Below are 22839 nucleotides of genomic sequence, written 5' to 3' on the forward strand. Positions count from 1 at the left end.
AAGACTTTATTGGGTCATATTCCCAATGGCAAAAAGTATCTTTGTATTTGGAATTTTCTGTACCGGGGTATTATGAAAGTTTTATCATCAAAAGTTAACCATTTATGTATAAAAACTTGTAAACTTGTATTCCCCACGGTTTTGATAAAATTGACACTTAGCTTTCTAATTTCTTGGGCATGGGTCATAATCCCCTCATTTTAGACGTGAGGTGCATGAAATCATAGTGGAGTTAACATGTTCGTGGCATATACCTGTTCATTGTTTGAAAAACCATTTACCATGGGCTTTAAAAGCTACAGAAAATACAGTGGGACCATAATATGAACAATTTTACTTAAATTTTCAATTTTCTTGGCCAGGAAATTGCGTCGACTTCATCAAGAGCTAGTACACCTAGTTCTGATTCTGGCAACAAGGTTTGTACGCATTAGTTTGGTTGTATGTTTCCATGGTAACCAGCTTTTCGAGCACGACTTCAGTTATTCGTTTCTGTGCTTTTGTAGTCTTTAAGCCTCTCTTCACTGTTAATCTGTTAATCTTGTTTTGATGTGATTATCTCCCATTGTGAATCAAAAGCTTGTGTTTGTTATTTTAGACTCTTTTGTTGATAATTTTGATGATTTTGACATCCAAGTCTTATAAAGCGTTACTGATTCAGTGTTGGCAATCACTGTATCAGTGACTACTTTTTGCATAATAATACAAATCAATGTACCCCTTTGTTTTTATCTGTAAACTATTTTTGACTCATTTTGATGTCCTATATTCTTTTAACAGATTGGTAGTGTCCTCTACAAAAGTGCCTTAAATGTATTAAATGGAATTAATAATTTTAATGATCTATTTATAGGGAAAACATTTTCAACATCATTTAAATACTAGACTTTGAAAACTATTTGGAATCCTACAGGAATTGGAAACTCTTAAATAAGTGTTCTTGTTTGGATTTTATTTGATTGTAATTTGACAATCAGGATTGTATTTGATTGTAATTTGACAATCGGTGGGTTTTTAGTCCCAGGCTATTGATTAATAATGACTTATGCACCTGTTCTGTACGATTGTTTGTGTATATTGCTTTCAAACTTCAAAATTGAAGGCTTGAATTAATAGTGGCTGATTTGATGCCCTACATGCATGATAAATCTACATGTACCATGCATGTTTGCTTAAGTAAAGTGTGTCAACAAAATTCTGCTTGAAGTTAAAAATGATTTAAATTTGATCAATTTTAAGATTGATTTAAAATAAGTGTCCTTCAAGTGAAGTTGAATTTATGTTAATGTCTTTTTGACAAAATTGCATGACAGAAATGCTTATAGACAGAATGACATGATATTAAAAATCATATTTCAGTGTTTAAGATGAGGTCTAATGACACAAATGTGCACAGGACAAAAATCTACTTATCTGATTTACTGGTTTAATGCTTGACTCTTCATCAGTAAAAATATGTTTTATGCCTTTACTAGATATTCAATGTGTGTCATTGACACTATTGATGTTGAACCTTTGAACTTTGGGCTATGATCCATAAATGTGCGGACTTTAGCAGTCATGGAACACAATAGAAAAGAAATAATATTTTATTCCCAGGGGTTAGCGAGGGCAATCAATATAATGTTCATCCACGAAGGCCTACATGTAATTAAAATCTTAAGAAGCAAACCAAATCAATATTGAACAACTTTGACAGTTGAACTTTATGAAAATAGAATATGCTAAGACCCAATTTTATTGAAATGAAATCCTTTTGTTTGCTCAATTATTTTTTAATTGTAAAGATCAGAAAATCTCGCAAAAGAGGTCGGGATCGGTTGACCGTTAAGTTTTATGGCTGGACGGGTTACTCAAAACTTTAACAGCTATTTGAGGTACATGTAAGAGTCTTTAAAATCAGACCAAAGTGAATTAAATTTGAAATAAATGATATAATACAGAATATGCGAATTATTCGAGCATATGCAAATTTGCCATCACATTAAAACATTTATTTCAATAAATGCTTATATTAAAGGGATAAAAGACACATTTATGACTTGATCCAAGAATTATGGCTAATAGCTTAACTGGTTGTGAAAGTTTTTAGTAAACAGATCTAGGTGTCAATTTTTGAAGCTATTAAACATCATGTTAAGTAAAGATGTTTGATTTTATCCCTATGCTACAATCCAACTATCACATTTGGCGCCACAATAGAAAGTGTGGTCTTATAGTCAGAAACTTTAAAGTTCACCTGAACATACCACTTTTGTGATGTCATTATATCTACCGGTAGTCAGCGGATAGTATAAAAGTCTCAGACTGGAGATATTAAAAATGTGATTAACCCTTTCCCACTCAGAAGCAAAGTGACTTTTTTTTAATGCAAACATCATAAAACCAGAACAGCCTGCAAGTAACTCGCAGTCTGTTCAGGTTTAATGCTGTTTGCTGCTCATCAGTAACTTAGGGTTGAAAATGAAACCTGTAAAACTTAAATTTTGTAAGAAATGTATTTAATTAAATTTTTCTTTTATGATTGGACTACAACTGCGTCAAAAGACGTATCTAAGTGGTAAAGTGTTTAGCACAGGCCTTACTTTAGATTGATCATATTCTTTTTATTCTTTGCATGTAGAATGTACACTGTAAGAGTGATGCAAAATTAAAACCATCCTAATTCATTTGTTTTGATTTGTATTCCAATTTGTCTCGTTACAAATAGTGCTTGCATGACAAATAGTGCTTGCATGGCATGTGAGTAGAAGTTGTTATGTTTCATAGATTTTGCAATTAAGAAGGGTACATACTACATAATGCTGTGACTCAGTCTTAAGATTTAAAAGAAGGTTTCCATTAAATGATAATATTGTGTTCAATGATACATGTATGTGTCCTAAAACATATACCTTCACCTTTTTCTTAGAACTTTTTTCAAAATCCTGACTCCATTAAATGAATATAACATTAAATACATCACCATTTGGCAGATACTTTTTGTTATATTACTATTTACAGTGTGAAATTGTATGAATCCTTTTTATTTGTGTTACCTTTTAAAAAAAAGTATATGATGAAAATTGCATATTACTTTTATATTTATTTTAAAATGTTTGTTGATAATATATGTAAATCTAGATATTATTACCGGTACATGTATTGCCAAGCATAATCATACCTTACAAAATCAGAACTCCTAATTATTATCTTCCATCAAAGGCATAGTGATATAGAATTGGCGTTGTCCATACATTTTTCTGTCAGTCTGTTCGTCAGTCTGTCACAAAATTTATTTTTGGCGGGGGATATTAATTCAACAATATGCTTGTTCAATTTGCATTTGAAGCCAAATGCAACTTCATATTTTAAACTCTGTGACAATTTTGAAATAAGCATAACAATTTTAAGGTTAAGGAGATGATAGTAGAAAACTATTGAATATATTTTAATTGGCAAATATGACAATCAGCTTTTTTTTGTTCTTCTGTGTTATCTTTATATATATTTTTTTATGCCCCGGTAGGGTGGCATATAGCAGTTGAACTGTCCGTTCAGTATGTCAGTATGTCATGCAGTCTGTCCGTCTGTCCGAAAACTTTAATGGTCATAACTTTTTTTAATATTGAAGATATCAACTTGATATTTGGCATGAATGTGCATCTCATGGAGCTGCACATTTTGAGTGGTGAAAGGCAAAGGTCAAGGTCATCCTTCAAGGTCAAATGTCTAATATATGGCATCTGTCCGTCCGAAAACTTTAACATTGGCCATAACTTTTTCAATATTGACGATAGCAACTTGATATTTGGCATGCACGTGTATCTCATGGAACTGCACATTTTGAGTGGTGAAAGATGAAGGTAAAGGTCATCATTCAAGGTCAAATGTCAAATATATGGCGTCTGTCTGTCCGTCCGAAAACTTTAACATTGGCCATAATTTTTTCAATATTGAAGATAGCAACTTGATATTTTGCATACATGTGTATCTCATGGAGCTGCACATTTTGTGTGGTGAAAGGTGAAGGTCAAGGTTATCCTTTAAAGTCATATGTCAAATATATGGCGTCTGTCCGTCCGTCCAAAAACTTTAACATTGGCCATAACTTTTTCAATTTTATTGAAGATAGCAAATTGATATTTGGCATGCATGTGTATCTCATGGAGCTGCACATTTTGAAGGGTGAAAGGTCTAGATCATCCTTTAAGGTCACATGTCAAATATATATCATCCGTCCGTCCGTTTGAAAACTTACATTCGCCATAATTTTTTTATGCTCCCAAAGGGTGAAATATAGTTTTTGAACTGTCCGTCAGTCCGTCCGTCTGTCTGTTTTTCAGTCAGTCTGTCCATCCGTCAGTCCGTCCAAATACTTTAACATTGCCCATAACCTTTGCAATATTGAAGATAGCAACTTGATATTTGGCATGCATGTGTATCTCATGGAGCTACACATTTTGAGTGGTAATAGGTCAAGGTCATCCTTCAAGGTCAAATATTGCAATATTGAAAATAGCGACTCAATATTTGGAATTCATGCATATCTCATGGAGCTGCACATTTTGAGTGGTGAAGGGTCAAGGTCATCCGTCAAGGTCAAAGGTCAAATTTTGCAATATTGAAGATAGCAAATCGATATTTGGCATGCATGCGTATCATATCTCATGGAGCTGCACATTTTGAATGGTGAAATGTCAAAGTCAAGGTCATCCTTCAAGGTCAAGATCAAAGGTCAACATTTTTCAATATTGATGATATCGTCTCGATATTTGGCATGCATGCGTATCTCATGGAGCTGCACATTTTGAGTGGTGAAAGGTCAAGGTCATCCTTCAAGGTCAAGGTCAAATTTTGCAATATTGAAGATAGCCACTCAATATTTGTCACGCATGTGTATCTCATGGAGCTGCACATTTTGAGTGGTTAAAGGTCAAGGTCATCCTTCAGGGTCAAAGGTCAAATAAATGGCTTCAAAGTGGCGCAGTAGGGGGCATTGTTTTTCATGAACACAGCTCTTGTTTTTGCAATTTTTAGAAGAAAAAAAGTAACGAAGAAGTTATATAAATATTTAATATCTTCTGAAAAGAACATAGCAACATAACTCTGGTTTACCTGTGTGGTTTTGTAAAACAAAAACTGCAAAAACTAATCATATTAGGGAAACTGAAGCCATCATGTACACCTCACTAATGATTATTGCAGCGCAAAACTTAACTCCTGAACTTTGTAAACACCAGTAACATACCAGATGTTCTTAGGAAAAAATAACTATACAATTAGTAAAATGATACTTTATACTATATATAGCATTGTAAGAAACACATTCACAAAAAATGCATTTACCATTAATAGAAAATTATACTGTACATGTACATAGAATATCTCATGACGTATTAAGCATGTTGATAGTAAATCGCTGTATGCATATCTATTTTCTAACAGAGTGGATATGATTCTGAGTCTGAATCGACACTCAGCGAGGTTTGTATATGCATGCATGTACTAACAGTATAGGTTTTCATGAGTGGAGTTTTAGATTTATTTGGTTTTTTAGTTATTCCGTCAAAAATGTATTGGCTATAGGATAAAAAAATATGTAACAAGTGTTCACTTCAGTGGAGTTTTAATGGAAGTGCAGAGTTGTATGGTTGAGTGCAAACATTTGTTTTCAGTTGTTAAATATCTCTGATCAGAAAGTTTAGTTTGAGTCACTTTTATGTACAATATCAAATACTTCATTTCAATCAGAACATTTATGTGGGGGTTCATTGTATTTTCTAAGACATTGGCATGTTTTATTACTAAACTATTAAGCACAAAACAGATGTTACTACAAGCAAATATGCAAAGAAATGTCACATAGTTCACTGTTCAAAATAATTATACTGTTACAAGCTGTTTGCACTCAACTTGAGGTTGACAACGTTGGCTTGCAAACATGTATGTGGTTTGCGAATCTGGGTTAGCAAAAGTGGGTTTACACATGAGGTCTGAATAGTGGGTTTACACAAAAGGGTTTTGTCTAAGGTATTGTGAGATATTTATGTCAGTTGATGTTATACACTATTTACAAATGTGTAGTGGTTTTGAATTGTTGTATAGCATCCTTGTACCCATGGGTTACTAACATAGACTAGAGAACCTTAATACTCGATACTTATTGTGCTTCCAGCTTTTAACACAAGGAGTACAAAGTACAAACAGATAATTGTTTGTAAAAAATTGGTTTTGTTTTGTTGTGACATAATTGCCATGGCATATGGTTTTCTTTTCTCGTCCCATGTTCATACTTTTTGTTCTTTACCATTATTTTACTTATATTTGAATGAGGTAATATTTTTACATTTTGTTTCCTGAAGTAAGTTAAGTAAAGTGGAACTAATTGTTTTTCATTTATAGCTGACAAATAATATACATTTTTGTGTGGCTTTTTGTGAATTGGGTATTGTTTTGGTTAAGCAATAACTATTTGATAATTTCTATGGTGTAATTGCAATTTCATGTAAAAATGTGTGATTGAAATATTCAATATCTATAAAAATTATTTTGGATTGAAATTGCCATTAAAAGGCCGCATGCATTTAGTGCAAATATGGTTTATGTAATTTATTATCAGCACGCAACAGATTTTTCTAATAATTTATGAAAATGCTTTATTTGATGATATTGAATGTTACACATTAATAGTTTACACAATATAAACACAGGTAGTTTACTTTGAAAATAAAATTGTAACTTTGTTTGTTAAGCTTTCTTGAATTATATTTCATTTATGGCTGCTTGAAGGTGTTCGAAAAAGATTTCAATGCAAATATCATTTCAATGCAAATATTTAATTATCTTAAAATTGAACCAAAACCAACAAAGATATGAATGAGCAAAAGTCAGCAATGTAAGGTATTAATAAACTTGCAATGTTAAGATAATGACATTGTTGCTTACTTTAAAGAATTCATTACAAAAGCAGTTAATATAAGCATAGGCCGATACAGATGTACCGTGTTTTTTGTGTGTTTTTTTTTCAAACAAAATATTTACTTTATATAAGCAATTCTGCACCGAATATCTCAGATTGTACATAAGTTTTCGACTTAACTTAACAAAAGCAGTCGCATAAAACTGTAATTTCATTTATGTTATACTGAACTGAACGGTCACCATAATGCTAGTTTGCTATAAATCAATATTTAATTTAATTTGAATACAAGGAAGATCATATATACACACTTAAACGGTTTAACCACCTCATTTCTATGTTCATACATGCTCTACTATATTTTGCACTTTATTCACAGGACATGAAGGGCGAAAATGACTGCCACACGTTTAACACATCCTCGTTTACACAGTTTAAGATCCTCTTCTTCCGCACTTTCATGTCCATCATGCGGGATGCGGTAAGGATTAAATTCTTTCTTTATATTAGTATATTACAAACAGGCTTTAAGGCATGATTATTGCATCTAATTGCATTTTTAGCTCGACTATTATATATGAAATATAATTATATAGTGGAGCTATCCTACTCGCCCCAGCATCGGCGTTAGCGTTAGTGTGCAAATGTTAAAGTTTACGTACTACCCCAATTATTTCCTATGTCCCTTGACATATTGCTTTCATATTTTGCATACTTGTTTACAAACATGACCCCAACCTACATGTATCAACAAGAGCAGACAACTGTATCAAGCATTTTGACAGAATTATTGCCCCTTTTATACTTAGAATATGCATATTATTGATAAATCTATGTTAAAGTTTGCATACCAACCCAAATAGTTCCTATGTCCTTTGACATATTGCTTTTATATTTTGCATACTTGTATACCAACATGACCTCAATCTATAAATAAGAGCAGACAACTGTATCAAGCATTTTGACAGAATTATGGCCCATTTTATACTTAGATAATTGAACATTTTGCTTGAATTGCCATTAATTCTTTATTAATGATCACATTTGATTCATACATTGACAAAACAACACTTACCAAACATACCACAATGCACTCCACCCAAACCATCCCCCATGCCCCACCCCAGAATCCCCCCCCCCCAAATTATTTTTTTTTGTTTCCCTTGTTTTTGAAAGATCATCTATTAAATTACCACACACCCACATTATACCCCCCCCCCTCTCCTTGATGGCTTACGTTATACTGTCAAGTACTCGAATAGTCGAGCGCGCTGTCCTCTGACAGCTCTTGTTTCCAAACTTGTCATTCAAAGTTTACAGTCACTCACATGGCCACAAAACACACACTTTCCAGACTTTTCATGGCAACTATACCTTTTTCTAGCCATTTTGGGAAAAATGCTATTTCCTGATTGGGTATTGTTTTGCGCAAAAAAATCCACTGATTTTGTTTTAAAAAAATTATGTTACTCTTTATAATAAGTCAAATTATCAGAACCAAATTGATAAACTATAATTATATACATTGTAAGATATAACTGAAATAAAATTGAGACATAATTATTATTCAAAACTTATTCCAAATTGAAAAAAAAAGGCATTTTATTTTAACATGTCACTCTGGGAATGGGTCAGTTTAAGGGACCGGTAGATTCGGCTCAAAAAGGTCTGAAACCCACTTTGGTTCATTCCAGACTCTGACCCGTCTTCGGTTGATCGCCCACCTGATCGTGGGCATTCTGATTGGCCTGCTGTACCTGGGCATCGGTAACGAGGCGACCAAGGTGTTCAACAACGCCGGCTGCCTCTTCTTCACAGTCCTCTTCCTTATGTTCTCCGCTCTCATGCCCACTGTAATGACATGTAAGTAATCTATTATTGAAACCTTTACCACTCAGATGCTTACTTTGACTCAATGATCATTAAACCTTTTTTAAAGCAGATACAGATTTTGACGTGTGTGTTGTCCTTTAGAGAATCAAATAGAAATTAAAAAACTTTTTTATACGCAGATACAGATTTTGACATGTATGTTGTCCCTTAGAAAAACAAATAGAATTTTAAAACTTTATTAACCATTCTAACAAGATTCAAGTTGTGAAGGCTTCAATTCCAACCCTAAGATGCTGCTTAGCAGCAAACTGCATAAAACATTAACTGACTGCAAAAAACTTGCAGGCTGTTCTGTTTTATGCTGGTTGCATGTAGCCATTTTAACTTTGCTTCTAAGCGGAAAAGGGTTTCAAATGGACCTTTTGAAATGTTGTCAAATATTGAGTAGGAAGTTTACATTAGATTATAGCAACCGAAAAGTCTTTCTTGACTTTTCTCTTAGGCCTACAGTTTTAACATGTAAGTAACTGGCGTTAGTTCTCGTGAAATTATTTCTACCACTATCCATGCCTCATATTCATTTGTCAGTTTCTGGTATATGTGAACTTAGTACTGAAAAACTTCCTAGACTTTTAAGCTAGTTCAAAGAAGTGTTTGTAGCTTAATGTACCAGCATGGACTAAACAACTTCTTAAGAAATATAATTATCCCCCGCCATAGGCGGAGGGATATTGTTTTGGCGTTGTCCGTCTGTGCGTCTTTTCGTCCGTCCGGAGTCATATGTTGGAAGAGCGCTGGCAGATTGCATTGAAACTTGGTATGAGTATATATATGGATAATAGGATGATGCACACCAAATGGCATTGTACACCATCTGTTAATAACGGAGTTATGGCCCTTTGTATCTTGATAAAATGCCTTTTGTGTGTGCCTTAGAAGTGTTTTGGCTGATTTCATTGAAACTTGGCATGTGGATATATATATGAATAAGAGGATGATGCATGCCAAATACCATATGTTAATAACGGAGTTATGGTCCTTTGTATCTTGAAAAAATGCCTTTTTTTGTGTCAAATATAACACTTTTGTGTCCAGAAGCATATTGGTGGGGGGATATCAATTCAACCAATTTGCCTGTTATATGTTTATTTATATGTTGTATTATTATTAATTTGTTGGAATTCCAATGTGTTAATCACCAATTCCAGTTCCAATGGAGATGACTGTGTGCATAAGGGAGCATCTGAACTACTGGTACAGTCTTAAGGCGTACTATTTTGCCAAGACAATGGCCGACCTCCCCTTCCAGGTATGCAATAAACAGAATTATATTGTTTGAGCCTCGTTCTGGTAAAACTGGGCTGAATCCATGTGCGTAAAGTTTAATTCCTTATAACCCTGTGCAAACTGCATAGCCCAACCGGAGATAAAACTTTCAGCACTTAAGGACTTCATTTAAAGAACGTTTTACTAGACAAAAATCCTGTATAGTTGGAAAATGTTCTCCTTGATTCGCCTGTGCTGACTGCACAGGCTAATCTGTGACGCTTGGAGCAAGTGCATTTAGTCCATATTTTTCATATAACAAGGCTAATATAATCATTCTTAATTGGGATTTTTATAGGATTTCAAAGTTACGATTATTGAATATTTGCAAGATTGTTATATATTTTATTATTGTTGAAAACAGTGATTTAGAAACTTTTAAAATGATAATTTTTATAATCATCAAAATTCGTGATTTTTATACCATGGAAATGGTGACTTTGAAAGAAGTTATGCAAACCTATTATTAAATGTATTTTGGTCTAAAAAAAAAATACAGCCTCAATTTGGTACTTGTAACACAAAAGTAAATTGTAAGAACAAATACATATAATTATATATCTCAATAGTTAAAATATACTTTAAATGCATTTGAAACTGCAAAGACTAGAGGTTAAATGTTTTGTAGGTTACATCGCACAATCATTACAGTGGTCCTTTAAAAGAAAATTTACTCTGGACTAATAATGGATATCTTTTGGTCATGATTAATCGTTTGCCTTCATTTGCACCTCTAAAACTTTGAGCGAACGTTCAGCCATTTGTATACATTTCAGATCATCTACCCCCTGATCTACGGCAGCATCGTGTACTTCATGACATCACAGCCGAGTGACCTGATGAGATTTGTGATGTTCCTGACCCTGGCAACACAGACCTCTCTTGTGGCCCAGTCACTGGGGCTGCTAATAGGGGCCGCTACATCTCTTCAGGTAGACTTGGGATGATAAGGATTTTAACTGAAGCAGAATTCTGCTTTTAAATGCTAGCATAGCGAAATTGTCTCACTTGTGACTCATGCAAATAATCTTCCTTGCATCATATTGACAAAACAATTACCAAAAAATGTAACTCCAAACTATTTTTTTCATCATAAAATGTGTATTGTTTGCATGGTATTCTTTTAAATTTATTCAAAAGAAAATCTGAAGGGTATTAAACAAAATAACCTTTGATTAAAGTTATTTAACCACTGAACATTTCATTTTACCCCTGAACATTTCAAGTTTGGGTTCATTTGACATATCTGGTTTTCAAAATCTATTGAAATCCCTTAATGATGATGATGATGATGATGATGATGATGATGATGATGATGATGATGATGATGATGATGATGATTTGATGTCTTTATGGCTATGTAGATTGTGATAACAGGTAAGTTAAGTTAGAAAATACTCTAGATGATTGTAATAATTATAGCCTGATGATGATGTTGATGTTGATGATTATTAGTCCCCTACCGGTTTCATCTCCGTCCGTCCTTCACACTTTTCTGGATCCTGCAATAACTTTAAAAGTTCTTAATATTGTTTCATGAAACTTGAAACATGGATAGATGGCAATATGGACATTATGCAGGTCATTTCATTTCGTTCCTACGTTAAAAATTATGGTTGCTATGGCAACAAATAGACTAGAAATACTGCTTAAAATGGTGGTTTTCTGGATCCTGCGATAACTTTTAAAGTTCTTAATATTTTTCGGCGTAAGCTGCATAAGCCAGCTTTTCACCCTGACTTGACCTTTGTAAGTGTCCAATAAAATTCAAATACAATTTCCCGCGACTAGGTACGAATGAATACACTTCATTTATTCCATTGGCTGATTTGAGTATACCACCAGAACATTGGAAACATATCCGCGTCTTTGTACCACTGTTTTACTGTATGAAACAATTTTATCTCTAATGAAAAGGCTTAATAGATAGAACAGTTTTACACTCAATTCTCGACATCAATACAGTTTGTGCGTACACCTTTTATTTTCAGAGTATTACCAGCGCAAAAGCGTTTATACTTAAAAGGCTATGTTCTCATATTTAGTACTTACTTCCATATTCCTGTCAACATGTTAACATGTAAAAGTATAAAGAGCAGTGGAAGCGAGGCCTCACTTTAAAGAATTGCATTTCAACCCGCGAGGTTTCGGGTCAAGTCGCGGACATTCAGAGTTTATATACAGGTCATCACCGGAGTTCGCGGTCAGTAAAATAATCGTTATATAATAAAGACGCTATCCGTGAACTAGGTTACCTGGAATTTTCTTTAGACCAGAAATATGTTAAAAGAAGATATTCAGCAATATAATTATGGTATGTCAATAATAGATTCTTAATGTGTTTTCAACAATACAATGATAAATATTATTTTTAATAAATTTAACAATAATTATTCCACCATATTGCCTAATGTACTAAAGTGATATTATGAGCATGTAACAGTTTATAGGTGTCTATCGCAACCGTTGATTATTTTTGATGTTTCTACTTCATATACACTTATAGTAATTAATGCAGCATCAACATACTAAAACAATATACCAGAAAGAGAAAAATAATGCATTTGAATATTAACCGTACTTTCGTTTGACAACTGATCATGCGTTTACGAGTTGAACCTAAATTTTGTTTTAGTGCAGATTTGTTCATACGACACAAAGACACAATATTGTTTTACGGATCATTTCGGCTTACAGGACTGGGTGGGTCACGTAAGAATATCGAATATAAAATATATTTTTATAAACAACTGGTAGCAAGGTGAGTTGCAGATAATTGATCAGTAACCACATTTTAACTAACTATTTTGACCTGTTAATTCTTTTCAGCTCAATTCAACAGTGCAAAATGCCCATAATATCACTTTAAGCATGAGCACGATGATTCTCGATACTGTTAATAATCGAATCAAATAGCAATGCCCGACAGACCACTAAAACAGGTTTGTTCTCGTGTGGCTGGTTGACTCATATGTTTAAATTTCACTTCCATTCTTCTTTTGGTTTTCTGTTTTGTATCTATAGGTTTATGACCAGCAATATGTTATAATGTAAAATAAGCCGCGAAAACTCCCCGTAACATCCCGTACTGCGTGTGATGCAGCTAAGAACTGCACAGAATAAGACATTCGCTATCCTTGATCTCATTCATTAAACTATTTACGCCGTATATCTTTTTTAAAGATATTTCTTGTTTCATGTAACTTGAAACATGGATAGATGGCAATATGGACAATATGCACGTCATTTCATTTCGTTCCGACGTCAAAAATTATGGTTGCTATGGCAACAAATAGACTAGAAATACTGCTGAAAATGGTGGTTTTCTGGATCCTGCAATAACTTTTAAAGTTCTTAATATTTTTTCATGAAACTTGAAACAAGGATAGACGGCAATATGGACATTAAGCACGTCATTTCATTTTGTTCCTAAATAAAAAAAGTTTGTTGCTATGGCAACAAATATATATTTAAAAAAATCTGGAATTTCTGACAATGGTGGAGCCGGTAGGGGACTTAATTGCTTGACAATAGTCATGTGTTGATACTATTTTAACCAATTCAAATTAACAGTGGAAATTTCCTGTTTACTTTGCAGGTTGCAGTGTTCTTGGGACCAATAACATCAATACCTCTACTTCTGTTCAGCGGGTTCTTCGTGAACTTTGACACCATACCAATCTATCTGCAGTGGATATCCTACATGTCTTACATAGGGTATGTATTACTTCCAATGGGCCGTCCATATGTCTTACATAGGGTATGTATCACTGCCAATGGGCCGTTCACATTTCTTACATAGGGTATGTATCACTGCCAATGGGCTGTCCACATGTCATACATAGGGTATGTATCACTGCCAATGGGCCGTCCATATGTCTTACGTAGGGTATGTGTCACTGCCAATGGGACGTTCACATGTCTTACATAGGGTAGGTGTCACTGCCAATGGGCCGTTCACATGTCTTACATAGGGTATGTATTACTGCCAATGGGCTGTCCACATGTCATACATAGGGTATGTATCACTGCCAATGGGCCGTCCATATGTCTTACATAGGGTATGTGTCACTGCCAATGGGCCGTTCACATGTCTTACATAGGGTATGTGTCACTGCCAATGGGCCGTTCACATGTCTTACATAGGGTATGTATCACTGCCAATGGGCTGTCCACATGTCTTACATAGGGTATTTATCACTGCCAATGGGGGTCCACATGTTTTACATAGGGTATGTATCACTGCCAATGGGCCGTCCACATGTCTTACATAGGGTATGTGTTACTGCCAATGGGCCGTCCACATGTCTAACATAGGGTATGTATCGCTGCCAATGGGCCGTCCACATGTCTTACATAGGGTATATAGCACTGCCAATGGGCCATCCACATGTCTTACATAAGGTATGTATCACTGCCAATGGGCTGTCCACATATGTTACATAGGGTATGTATCACTGCCAATTGGCCGTCCACATGTCTTACATAGGGATGTATGACTGCCAATGGGCCGTACACATGCAATATATTGTGGATATTACATGACTCTGAGTTTCCAGTATGTTGTTTTGCCAATTGTTTATTGTGTGCGAGCACAGCAAGTGGAATGCGTTGTCTCTCAATCAACAAATGCGATACAAATAGACCCATTTATGCCTAGTGGACTCTCCCATCCTTCTAAATTGGATCAATTTATTTCCAAAATTAGGAATGTCTAGTATATTTATTTCTATATTTAGAATATTTCTTACAGAAATTCCTTTAAGCAAACAGCGCAGAACCTGATGAGACGCCGCATCATGCCGCATCTCATCTGGGTCTGCGCTGTTTTCCAAGGCCTTTTTTCTAGACGCTAGGCATAAATGGGTTTATAGTCCCTCTGTCTTGTACTATTCCATTATTGTATACCTCCTACACAATAGAACAAGTAAAAAATATTTTTTTAAACAAAAACACTATGCCAATGAAGACATCTTATGAGGTTTATGTGTTTTGTGAATGCCTAAACATAGCAAAGGTTTTTACTAATTCTCTTGGAACTTAAGGAATATTTATGATGCATGACCCATTAAAGTAATTACACCAGTAGTTCAGGCAGAATATAAATACATGTATTCCATACTTACCTGTGATTACTTAACAAAAGTGTTTGTAAAATTGTAATGAAATTCTGCTTCATACTTTTAGATATATTCTTGGACTTGTCTGAAAACAAAAACTAAAGCTGTTGCTCTTGATCAAAGAATAAGTTGCACATTTGATCTAACAAAGTTGCAGAGATAGAAACACACTTACCTTAGTTCTGATTTTTCATTCTTTGAGTACATCTTGTAAGCTTGAAGACCTATAGTGTTTTTTTAGCTTACATATGAGACCAACAACAAATTCAATGGCCCATAGGCTTATTTCTTTCCCTGATGATGCTTTGAGAACTGTAGACATATATGAGCTGTGCTCTGTGAAAGGGGGGTTTAATGCATATGCATTAAGTGATGTCCCAGATAAGCCTGTGCAGTCCGCATAGGTAAATCAGGGAAGACACCCGTTTATATGATATTATGTTTCAAGAAAGTATTTTTAGCAAAATACAGTTTAGTTGGAAAGTGTTGTCCCTGATTAGCCTGACCGAACAGGCTAATCTGGGACGACTGTTTAGGCACATGCATTTAACCCCCTTTTCACAGAGCGCAGCTCATATGTTTGTTTATTTTTTAGGTATGCCTTCGAAGGTACACTCCAGGCAGTGTATGGCTTCGACAGGGAGTCGTTAGACTGTGAGAAAGATATACGCAGTCCGGAATGTCGCCACTTCGATCCGGAAACCATTTTGTCTGACCTTGATGTTGATAAAGCAAAGTTCTATGTAGACTTCATAGTTCTGTGCGCGTTCTTCGTTGTCCTCAGGGTCAGCTGTTATTTTGTCTTGCGTTGGAGAGTTAAGGCCCAGAGATGAACAAGTTTTGATGGTTAAATCGTAGATATAGACCTTTCCGGTTAAACATAATGATGGATAACTTTCTTTTTATGGAATCATCAAGTGATGAAGGCCTGAATGACAATAGCTTAAATGGTTTCAGCATCCTCCAAAATGTTAAAGACTAGTCTTGGTGAAATTATATTAATAATAATTTCTTCTTAACGAGTTCCACGTTTCCATAGAGATTTAAGGTTGAGAGTTGAATATGGAAAATGAAATCCAGATATCTCCACATTTTAATGACCTGACCCGGTTGTATTTATCACCTTTCCGGTTTTCAATCATCATCTGTCCGAGATATGAAGACCCAGGTGTGATATGGTCAAGGCGATTGATAATTACTCTCTCTTTAAGGGACGATTCTTTCGATAGAAGTTTGGAGTCCAGAAAGAAAGGATTGGGCTGTCTCCTTTATTTAGGTAACTTGCATAGGGCAAAAGATGTTAGTTACTTCTCTTTCAAAGGATTTATTTATAGGTGTGAAAGGTTGTTATTTTACTGAGAAAAATACAATGTATGGATAGTATTAAATTATATTGTACAAGTTTTTTTACACGTGTACTTCTTCGACACTTACTTGAAGACAATTTTTCACAAGAAATAATATTTTTGTTTGATGTCTGCACGGCAATACATGATTTTCTTTATTTTAGAGGTGGTCTTCATTTAGTGGAGGGTTACTTGCGACAATCAATTATGTGTAGTACACATTGTTATTAAATCTTTTTAAAGGTTGATAAAAAAAATCTACATGTTTTTTTTTTATTAATCTCATTACAGCTAATAAAATGAAATCAGCGCAAAGATATTTTTTGCAATGATAAGGACCTACATGTATGTACTCTGTACTAAGAAATTTAAAGTAACACTAACCTTTTTGTGGGAAATAAATGACATGTTTTTAATGGTCAATGCTCATTAAAAACAAATCCCAGGAAAGGTCATGATATTTGTTAACAATAATACTGATGTTTGGAACATGTTTGTTACTTCTGTAAATATATATTGCACTGTGTTTGTAACTGTTCAAGTTATAAGCAGGTTAAATTAACATGTTGACAATTTTCAAACTTATCTGCAACTTGAGGGTTTAGCATGTAACTGGTGTATCTTCTTCACATTTTTATATAAGATGCAACAGTTTTGCATTTAACCCTCAAATGATTGGAGATTTTGTTTCGGGTTGCCAATTGCTGTTAAAAAAGTCAAGGTTTGCATTTGAAACTGTATTATCTGATTGTAAAATGTTATTTGAAGTTTACTTGCATTAGGTATTATCTTCACACAATATTCTGATGGTCTGCACTGAACACCTTATGATGCAAAACTATGTTTTTTTTTAACCCATTTATGCCTAGTGGACTCTCCCATCCTGCAAAATTGGATCAATTAATTATGGATGTCTAGTATATTTATTTCTATATTTAGAATATTTCTTACAAAAATTCCTTTAAGCAAACAGTGCAGACCCTGATGAGACGCCGCATCATGCAGCGTCTCATCTGGGTCTATGCTTTTTGCAAAGGCCTTTTTTCTAGATGCTAGGCATAAATGGGTTAATCGCAAAACTAACCGATTGATGTATGGACACTGCCATGTAACCAACAATTCATTTTGTTAGAGTTCAATTTTATTGAAATGGTAATTTAATGGAACAAGTGATGTACAAAACCCTAACACATGTTCTGAACCTGTTAAACGTCTTGTGGAAGATTCAATTGTTGTTTTCTTTCAATTGTTGTTTTCTTTATGTATACTAATTTTTAATTTATTATATTAAATTTACTGAATGCAGTTAATGTTGATATGCACAGTTACTGATATTTAACCAGGTTTTCCGAAGGAAAAAACTGGTTATTAGATTGGCGAATGCGGGCGGGCTGGCGGGCTGGCTGGATGGCGGGCTGGCTGGCGGAATAAGCTTGTCCGGGCCATAACTATGTCGTTCATTGTCAGATTTTAAAATCATTTGGCACATTTGTTCACCATCATTGGACGGTGTGTCGCGCGAAATAATTACGTCGATATCTCCAAGGTCAAGGTCACACTTTGAGTTCAAAGGTCAAAAATGGCCATAAATGAGCTTGTCCGAGCCATAACTATGTCGTTCATCGTCAGATTTTAAAATCATTTGGCACATTTGTTCACCATCATTGGACGGTGTGTCGCGCGAAATAATTACGTCGATATCTCCAAGGTCAAGGTCACACTTTGAGTTCAAAGGTCAAAAATGGCCATAAATGAGCTTGTCCTGGCCATAACTATGTCATTCATTGTGAGATTTTAAAATCATTTGGCACATTTGTTCACCATCATGGGACGGTGTGTCCCACGAAAGAATCACGTCAATATCTCCAATGTCAAGGTCGCCACGACTAAAAATAGATTTAAAAAAAAAAAAAAACTTACAAAGGGGGTTAATTTTTTTTGGTCATTTCAAAAGTTCAGTTTGAGTTTTCTCCCTTTATCAGATTTTTTTTTCACAATGAAAACCTGGTTTTGTGACAATTTTGTCCCTTGTTTATAAATGTTATTACATTTTTGTGTGAATGCTTGAATGTTAAAATTGTTGCTAGTAAATATGGTATTGTTTTTGTTTTGTTATGGTCTTGACCAGTACAACATATGTGCTTTTTCTGCTGTGTTAAGCCTTTACCTATGAGATTCATATTTTGACCAATTTGTAGTTTCTAAGAAAGTCAAATTTAATTAAAAACCTAGCAAGATATATATTTTAAAGATATATATTTTAAAGGCTTCATTTCCAACCCTTAGATACTGATGAGCAGCAAACAAACAGCATAAAACCTGAACAGACTGCGAGCTACTCACAGGCTGTTCTGGTTTTATGCTCTTGCACATAGCTACCCGGTATTTTCACTTTGCTTCTGAGTGGGATAGGGTTAATTCGGCTTTACATGTTTTATAGTTCATCATTCAGCAAGAATATTACGCATATTTGTGTATATGAATTATTTAAATCATCATTGTTAACAAACTGCATACACCATTTCAGATTGTCAATAAAGCATTTCAAAATTAATTTTGCCAGAACTGACTAAAACTCACATGTTCTGATTCAGTCATTGAGGGTATTTGCATGTAAATCTCTTAAATGTTGTTTTTTTTGTAATTTAAGGATTCTTTCATGAAATGAAACAATATATGTTTGGTCTGTTGTAAAAAAGGGTTCACATTATATTAAGTGTGCAAGATTTCTCTATATTTGGTATTTCTGTTATTGAAATTTGACACTTGAAACTTATTTTTTCAACATGAGGAAGAAAACATTTTGATGTTTAGAAAGCCTAAACAAACGTAGTTTTGTGTTGTTGTTTTATTTGACTTTATTTTTTTACACTCATACAATTACTGTTGTTGTATTTTATTACAAACAATTATCCCTAGTTTTCTGAAACTCTCAGTTTTTGGACAGACACTTTCTTAGCCAAAATAATTATTTTGTTTGACTCCAAATGTTCAGTCATACAGATTTTCCCTTATAATTAGGGGAATTACATGTTTGCCATGACACATCCCCTTTAGAACCTTAAGATGGTCATAAAACCTTGCAGATGAATGTGAATGTACAACAAAATCAAAACACTTGAAATGATTTTAAAATTTTGAGACTAAAAAAAAACTAATTATTTTTAAGCGTCACAAAACTTTGAGTAGTAACTATAATGTTAAGTACTGCAACATATTATTTTCGCTCAGGTATTGTCAATGTCTGGTCATATTGACACTTGTTTATGTTGTTATGCTCCCCTAAATTTTTTGGGGGGAGCATATAGTCGACGCTTCGTCTGTCAGTGTGTCCTTCCGTCTGTGCTCAATTTTTGTCCGGGCTATTTCTCAGCAACTAATGACCGAAATTCAATGAAACTTTATGGCAAGCTTCACTATCAAGAGGAGAAGTGCATATTATCAGCGGGTTCTGGTCGGATGATTTTAGGGCCCCTTCCCAAAAAAAAATGTTGGGGGGAGCATATAGTCGCCGCTTCGTCTGTCCGTGTGTCCTTCCGTCCGTGCACAATTTTTGTCCGGGTTATATTTCGGCAACTAATGACCGGAACTCTATGAAACTTTATGGGAAGCTTCACTACCAAGAGGAGATATGCATATTATCAGCGGGTTCTGGTCGGATGATTTTTACAGTTATGGCCCTTTGAAATTTTCCATTAACTGTACATACAGTGCAATTCTTGTCCTCCCAACTACTAGAAGTGTGTGTATTTCAGAGTTTATTTACAGGTCCTACTGGCCTCTTCACGAGGTTATTGTAGCCCGACCTGCCCCTGTGACCTTTCAGGGGAGAAAGATTAATTTAGAGCCAAAGTAGGTCAAATTTACCCCGGCTTCCCGGGTATTCGCCAAAGAAATAATTTAGATCCAAATAGACCAGTGCACGGTGGCCAATGAGACCTTAATGTGCACTGGTAGTAAGACAATCTCAAAAGACAAATCCAACTACTAGAAGTTTCCTTTTATCTGAATATATAGTGCAATACTGTGACAAAATTTTTGGGGAGCATCACCCGTCTCCGAAGGTTTCTTGTTCACAGAGTTATGGTCCTTTGAAATTTTCCATTAACTGTTCATATAGTGCAATTCTTGTCCTCCCAACTACTGACTGGAATTCAATGAAGCTTTATGGGAAGCTTAACTACCTTGAGGAGATGCGCATGTTATTTGTGGGTTCTGGTTAGATGATATATTTAGAGAGTCATGGCCCTTTAAAAATTTAAGTTGCTAAACCATCCATCGTATTATTTTGTACAAAGTTATGCCCCTCAAGACGTTTCCTTTTATCTGAATATATAGTGCAATATTGTGACCAAAAAAAACCTTTGGGGAGCATCACCCGTGTCCGACGGTTTCTTGTTATATTATTGTTTTGATTATATCCATGTCATCATCATTATGCTGAGTAATTAAGTGGTTGTATTAAAGTGTCCTCTCATAATTTTTTTAAGAGTGTATTCATCCTTAGTTGTCTCATATTTGTTTAAGAGATACTTTCATTTGAAGAGAAAAGTAATGTTAATGTTAAGGTTTGTACTCAAATGTGGTAAGGACATATTGTTCTAAACTGGGCATAATGCATGTGCATAAAGTGTCATCCCAGATTAGCCTGTGGAGTCCGCACAGGCTAATCAGGGACGACACATTCCGCTTTTATGACATTTTTTATTTAAATGAAGTCTCTTCTTATTAAAAATCCAATGAAGGCCGAAAGTGTCGTCCCTGATTAGCCTGTGCGGACTGCACAGGCAAATCTGGGGGGACACTACGCACATGCCTTATGCCCAGTTTTCTCAGAACGTGACATATTAGACATATTAGTTAAAGTTTTTTGGCTATTCAGGTACATGTATGAACATACCGGTAACTCATCAGTCATTTTGTTTTCTGCCATTTAAATAAAAAGGTCATGCCATTTAACCTCACTATGTAAACTTGCTCTATAAACTGATTCAATTGCAACAGAAATATATAAACATTTACGGTATCTATGGCATACATTTAGTTTTATTTACTTTAAGGTTAAACATTTAAAGAGGTTGTTTTTTACTGGGCATCTTTGGAAGTATCATGTAATTAATGTGAACTAATATTATGTATTTTGTATATTGTTGAGCATTGATTGCTAATATGTTTGTTGAATACGTTTATTTCAAGTAATTCAAGGAACTTTATTGTTATATGTTGTATTTATAGTGTGAGAAGATTGTTTAATGTCAGGCTTTAGGCTACTACATCACAGATTGCAAAAATGAAAAAAAAGTTTATCAATTTTAAGAATTAAGAAATTGTCATGTTAAATAATTTCAGCCTATTTTAAAGGAACTTTCAAAAGCACCTTAAACAACTCTTTTGAGAGTAAAAAGTAGCTCGTGGGACAAAAATGCTGATTATTTTCTTATGTGACCTGGATTTTTTTTACAAAAAAACAACAGTGTAAAATATGTGGTGCGGTAGGAGCATCACTCTTTCACATGGAGGATCTAATTGTACTTCCCACATGTGCATAACATCGTTGAAAATCTCGTCTTCAAATAGGCTACATGTCAATGAATTGACTAATCCTTGATCAAAATGCTCCACATAGCAATTAACCAATTAATATTGCCAATTAAATATTGACAAGTCCTACTCAATTCAAGCATGGGCTTTTCACAAAGAGTTTATTAGTACTACATTATTTGTTAACTAAATGTAAGATTTAATATTTTAGTTTAGTTTAATGCATTTTATGAGGATTTTTGTCTTGATTAATAAAACGTTTTGTTTTTTTCCACACTTTAATAAAACATTAATTTTCAACTCTTACAAAACGTTTTTAGGACACTTCTATACAACAGTTTTTGGCCACACTTTGTCTTGCAATCTGTGACATGGCAGCTTCAAATGTTTAATGTGCAATGTAGATATGCCCGTCATTATGTATATAGGGTTTTTTCTTCAATTTTAACTTTCTCATACTGAATGAACAGTTTGGTTGCGTTTTCTGTAAGAATATTTGGTTGAAAATATGTTTGTTTATTTAGTAGAGAGTACCTTGACTTTAGTATTAGAAACAGATTTTTGTTGTTTGTTTTACGCATTTACCTCTTTCTTTACTGTTGAAGTCACAATGTCTAAGTAAAGAGAGTTATCCGGCGAGCATTGTCTTTGTAGTAACCAATATGGTTATCACGATGTTATTGCCATAATAATGTGCACATGAAAGGTAAGTTCTTCAAAACTTTGTTTAAGGAATGTCTAGCCCACCATTTGGTAATCCGATAGGGATATT

At 34.4% G+C, this 22839-nt stretch overlaps 1 protein-coding gene across 4 annotated transcripts in view; it reads left to right on the plus strand.

Annotated features, from left to right (window-relative positions):
• Positions 1–19080, plus strand: part of LOC127880873 (ATP-binding cassette sub-family G member 1-like) — a 53458-nt gene extending 34378 nt beyond the window's left edge. The window contains exons 9-16 of one of the 4 annotated variants that reach the window (XM_052428345.1): positions 363–419; positions 5428–5466; positions 7281–7382; positions 8596–8764; positions 9943–10043; positions 10837–10992; positions 13659–13777; positions 15776–19080. In XM_052428345.1, the coding sequence (XP_052284305.1) occupies positions 363–419; positions 5428–5466; positions 7281–7382; positions 8596–8764; positions 9943–10043; positions 10837–10992; positions 13659–13777; positions 15776–16013 (981 nt within the window). In that variant the 3' untranslated portion in view covers positions 16014–19080. The remainder of the gene's footprint in view (positions 1–362; positions 420–5427; positions 5467–7280; positions 7383–8595; positions 8765–9942; positions 10044–10836; positions 10993–13658; positions 13778–15775) is intronic. The other 3 variants (XM_052428346.1, XM_052428347.1, XM_052428348.1) reach the window with 3 other exon arrangements.
• Positions 19081–22839: the final 3759 nt, after the last annotated feature.

The sequence above is a fragment of the Dreissena polymorpha genome, chromosome 5, assembly GCF_020536995.1.
Source record: "Dreissena polymorpha isolate Duluth1 chromosome 5, UMN_Dpol_1.0, whole genome shotgun sequence".
In the NCBI taxonomy this organism is placed as follows: domain Eukaryota; kingdom Metazoa; phylum Mollusca; class Bivalvia; order Myida; family Dreissenidae; genus Dreissena; species Dreissena polymorpha.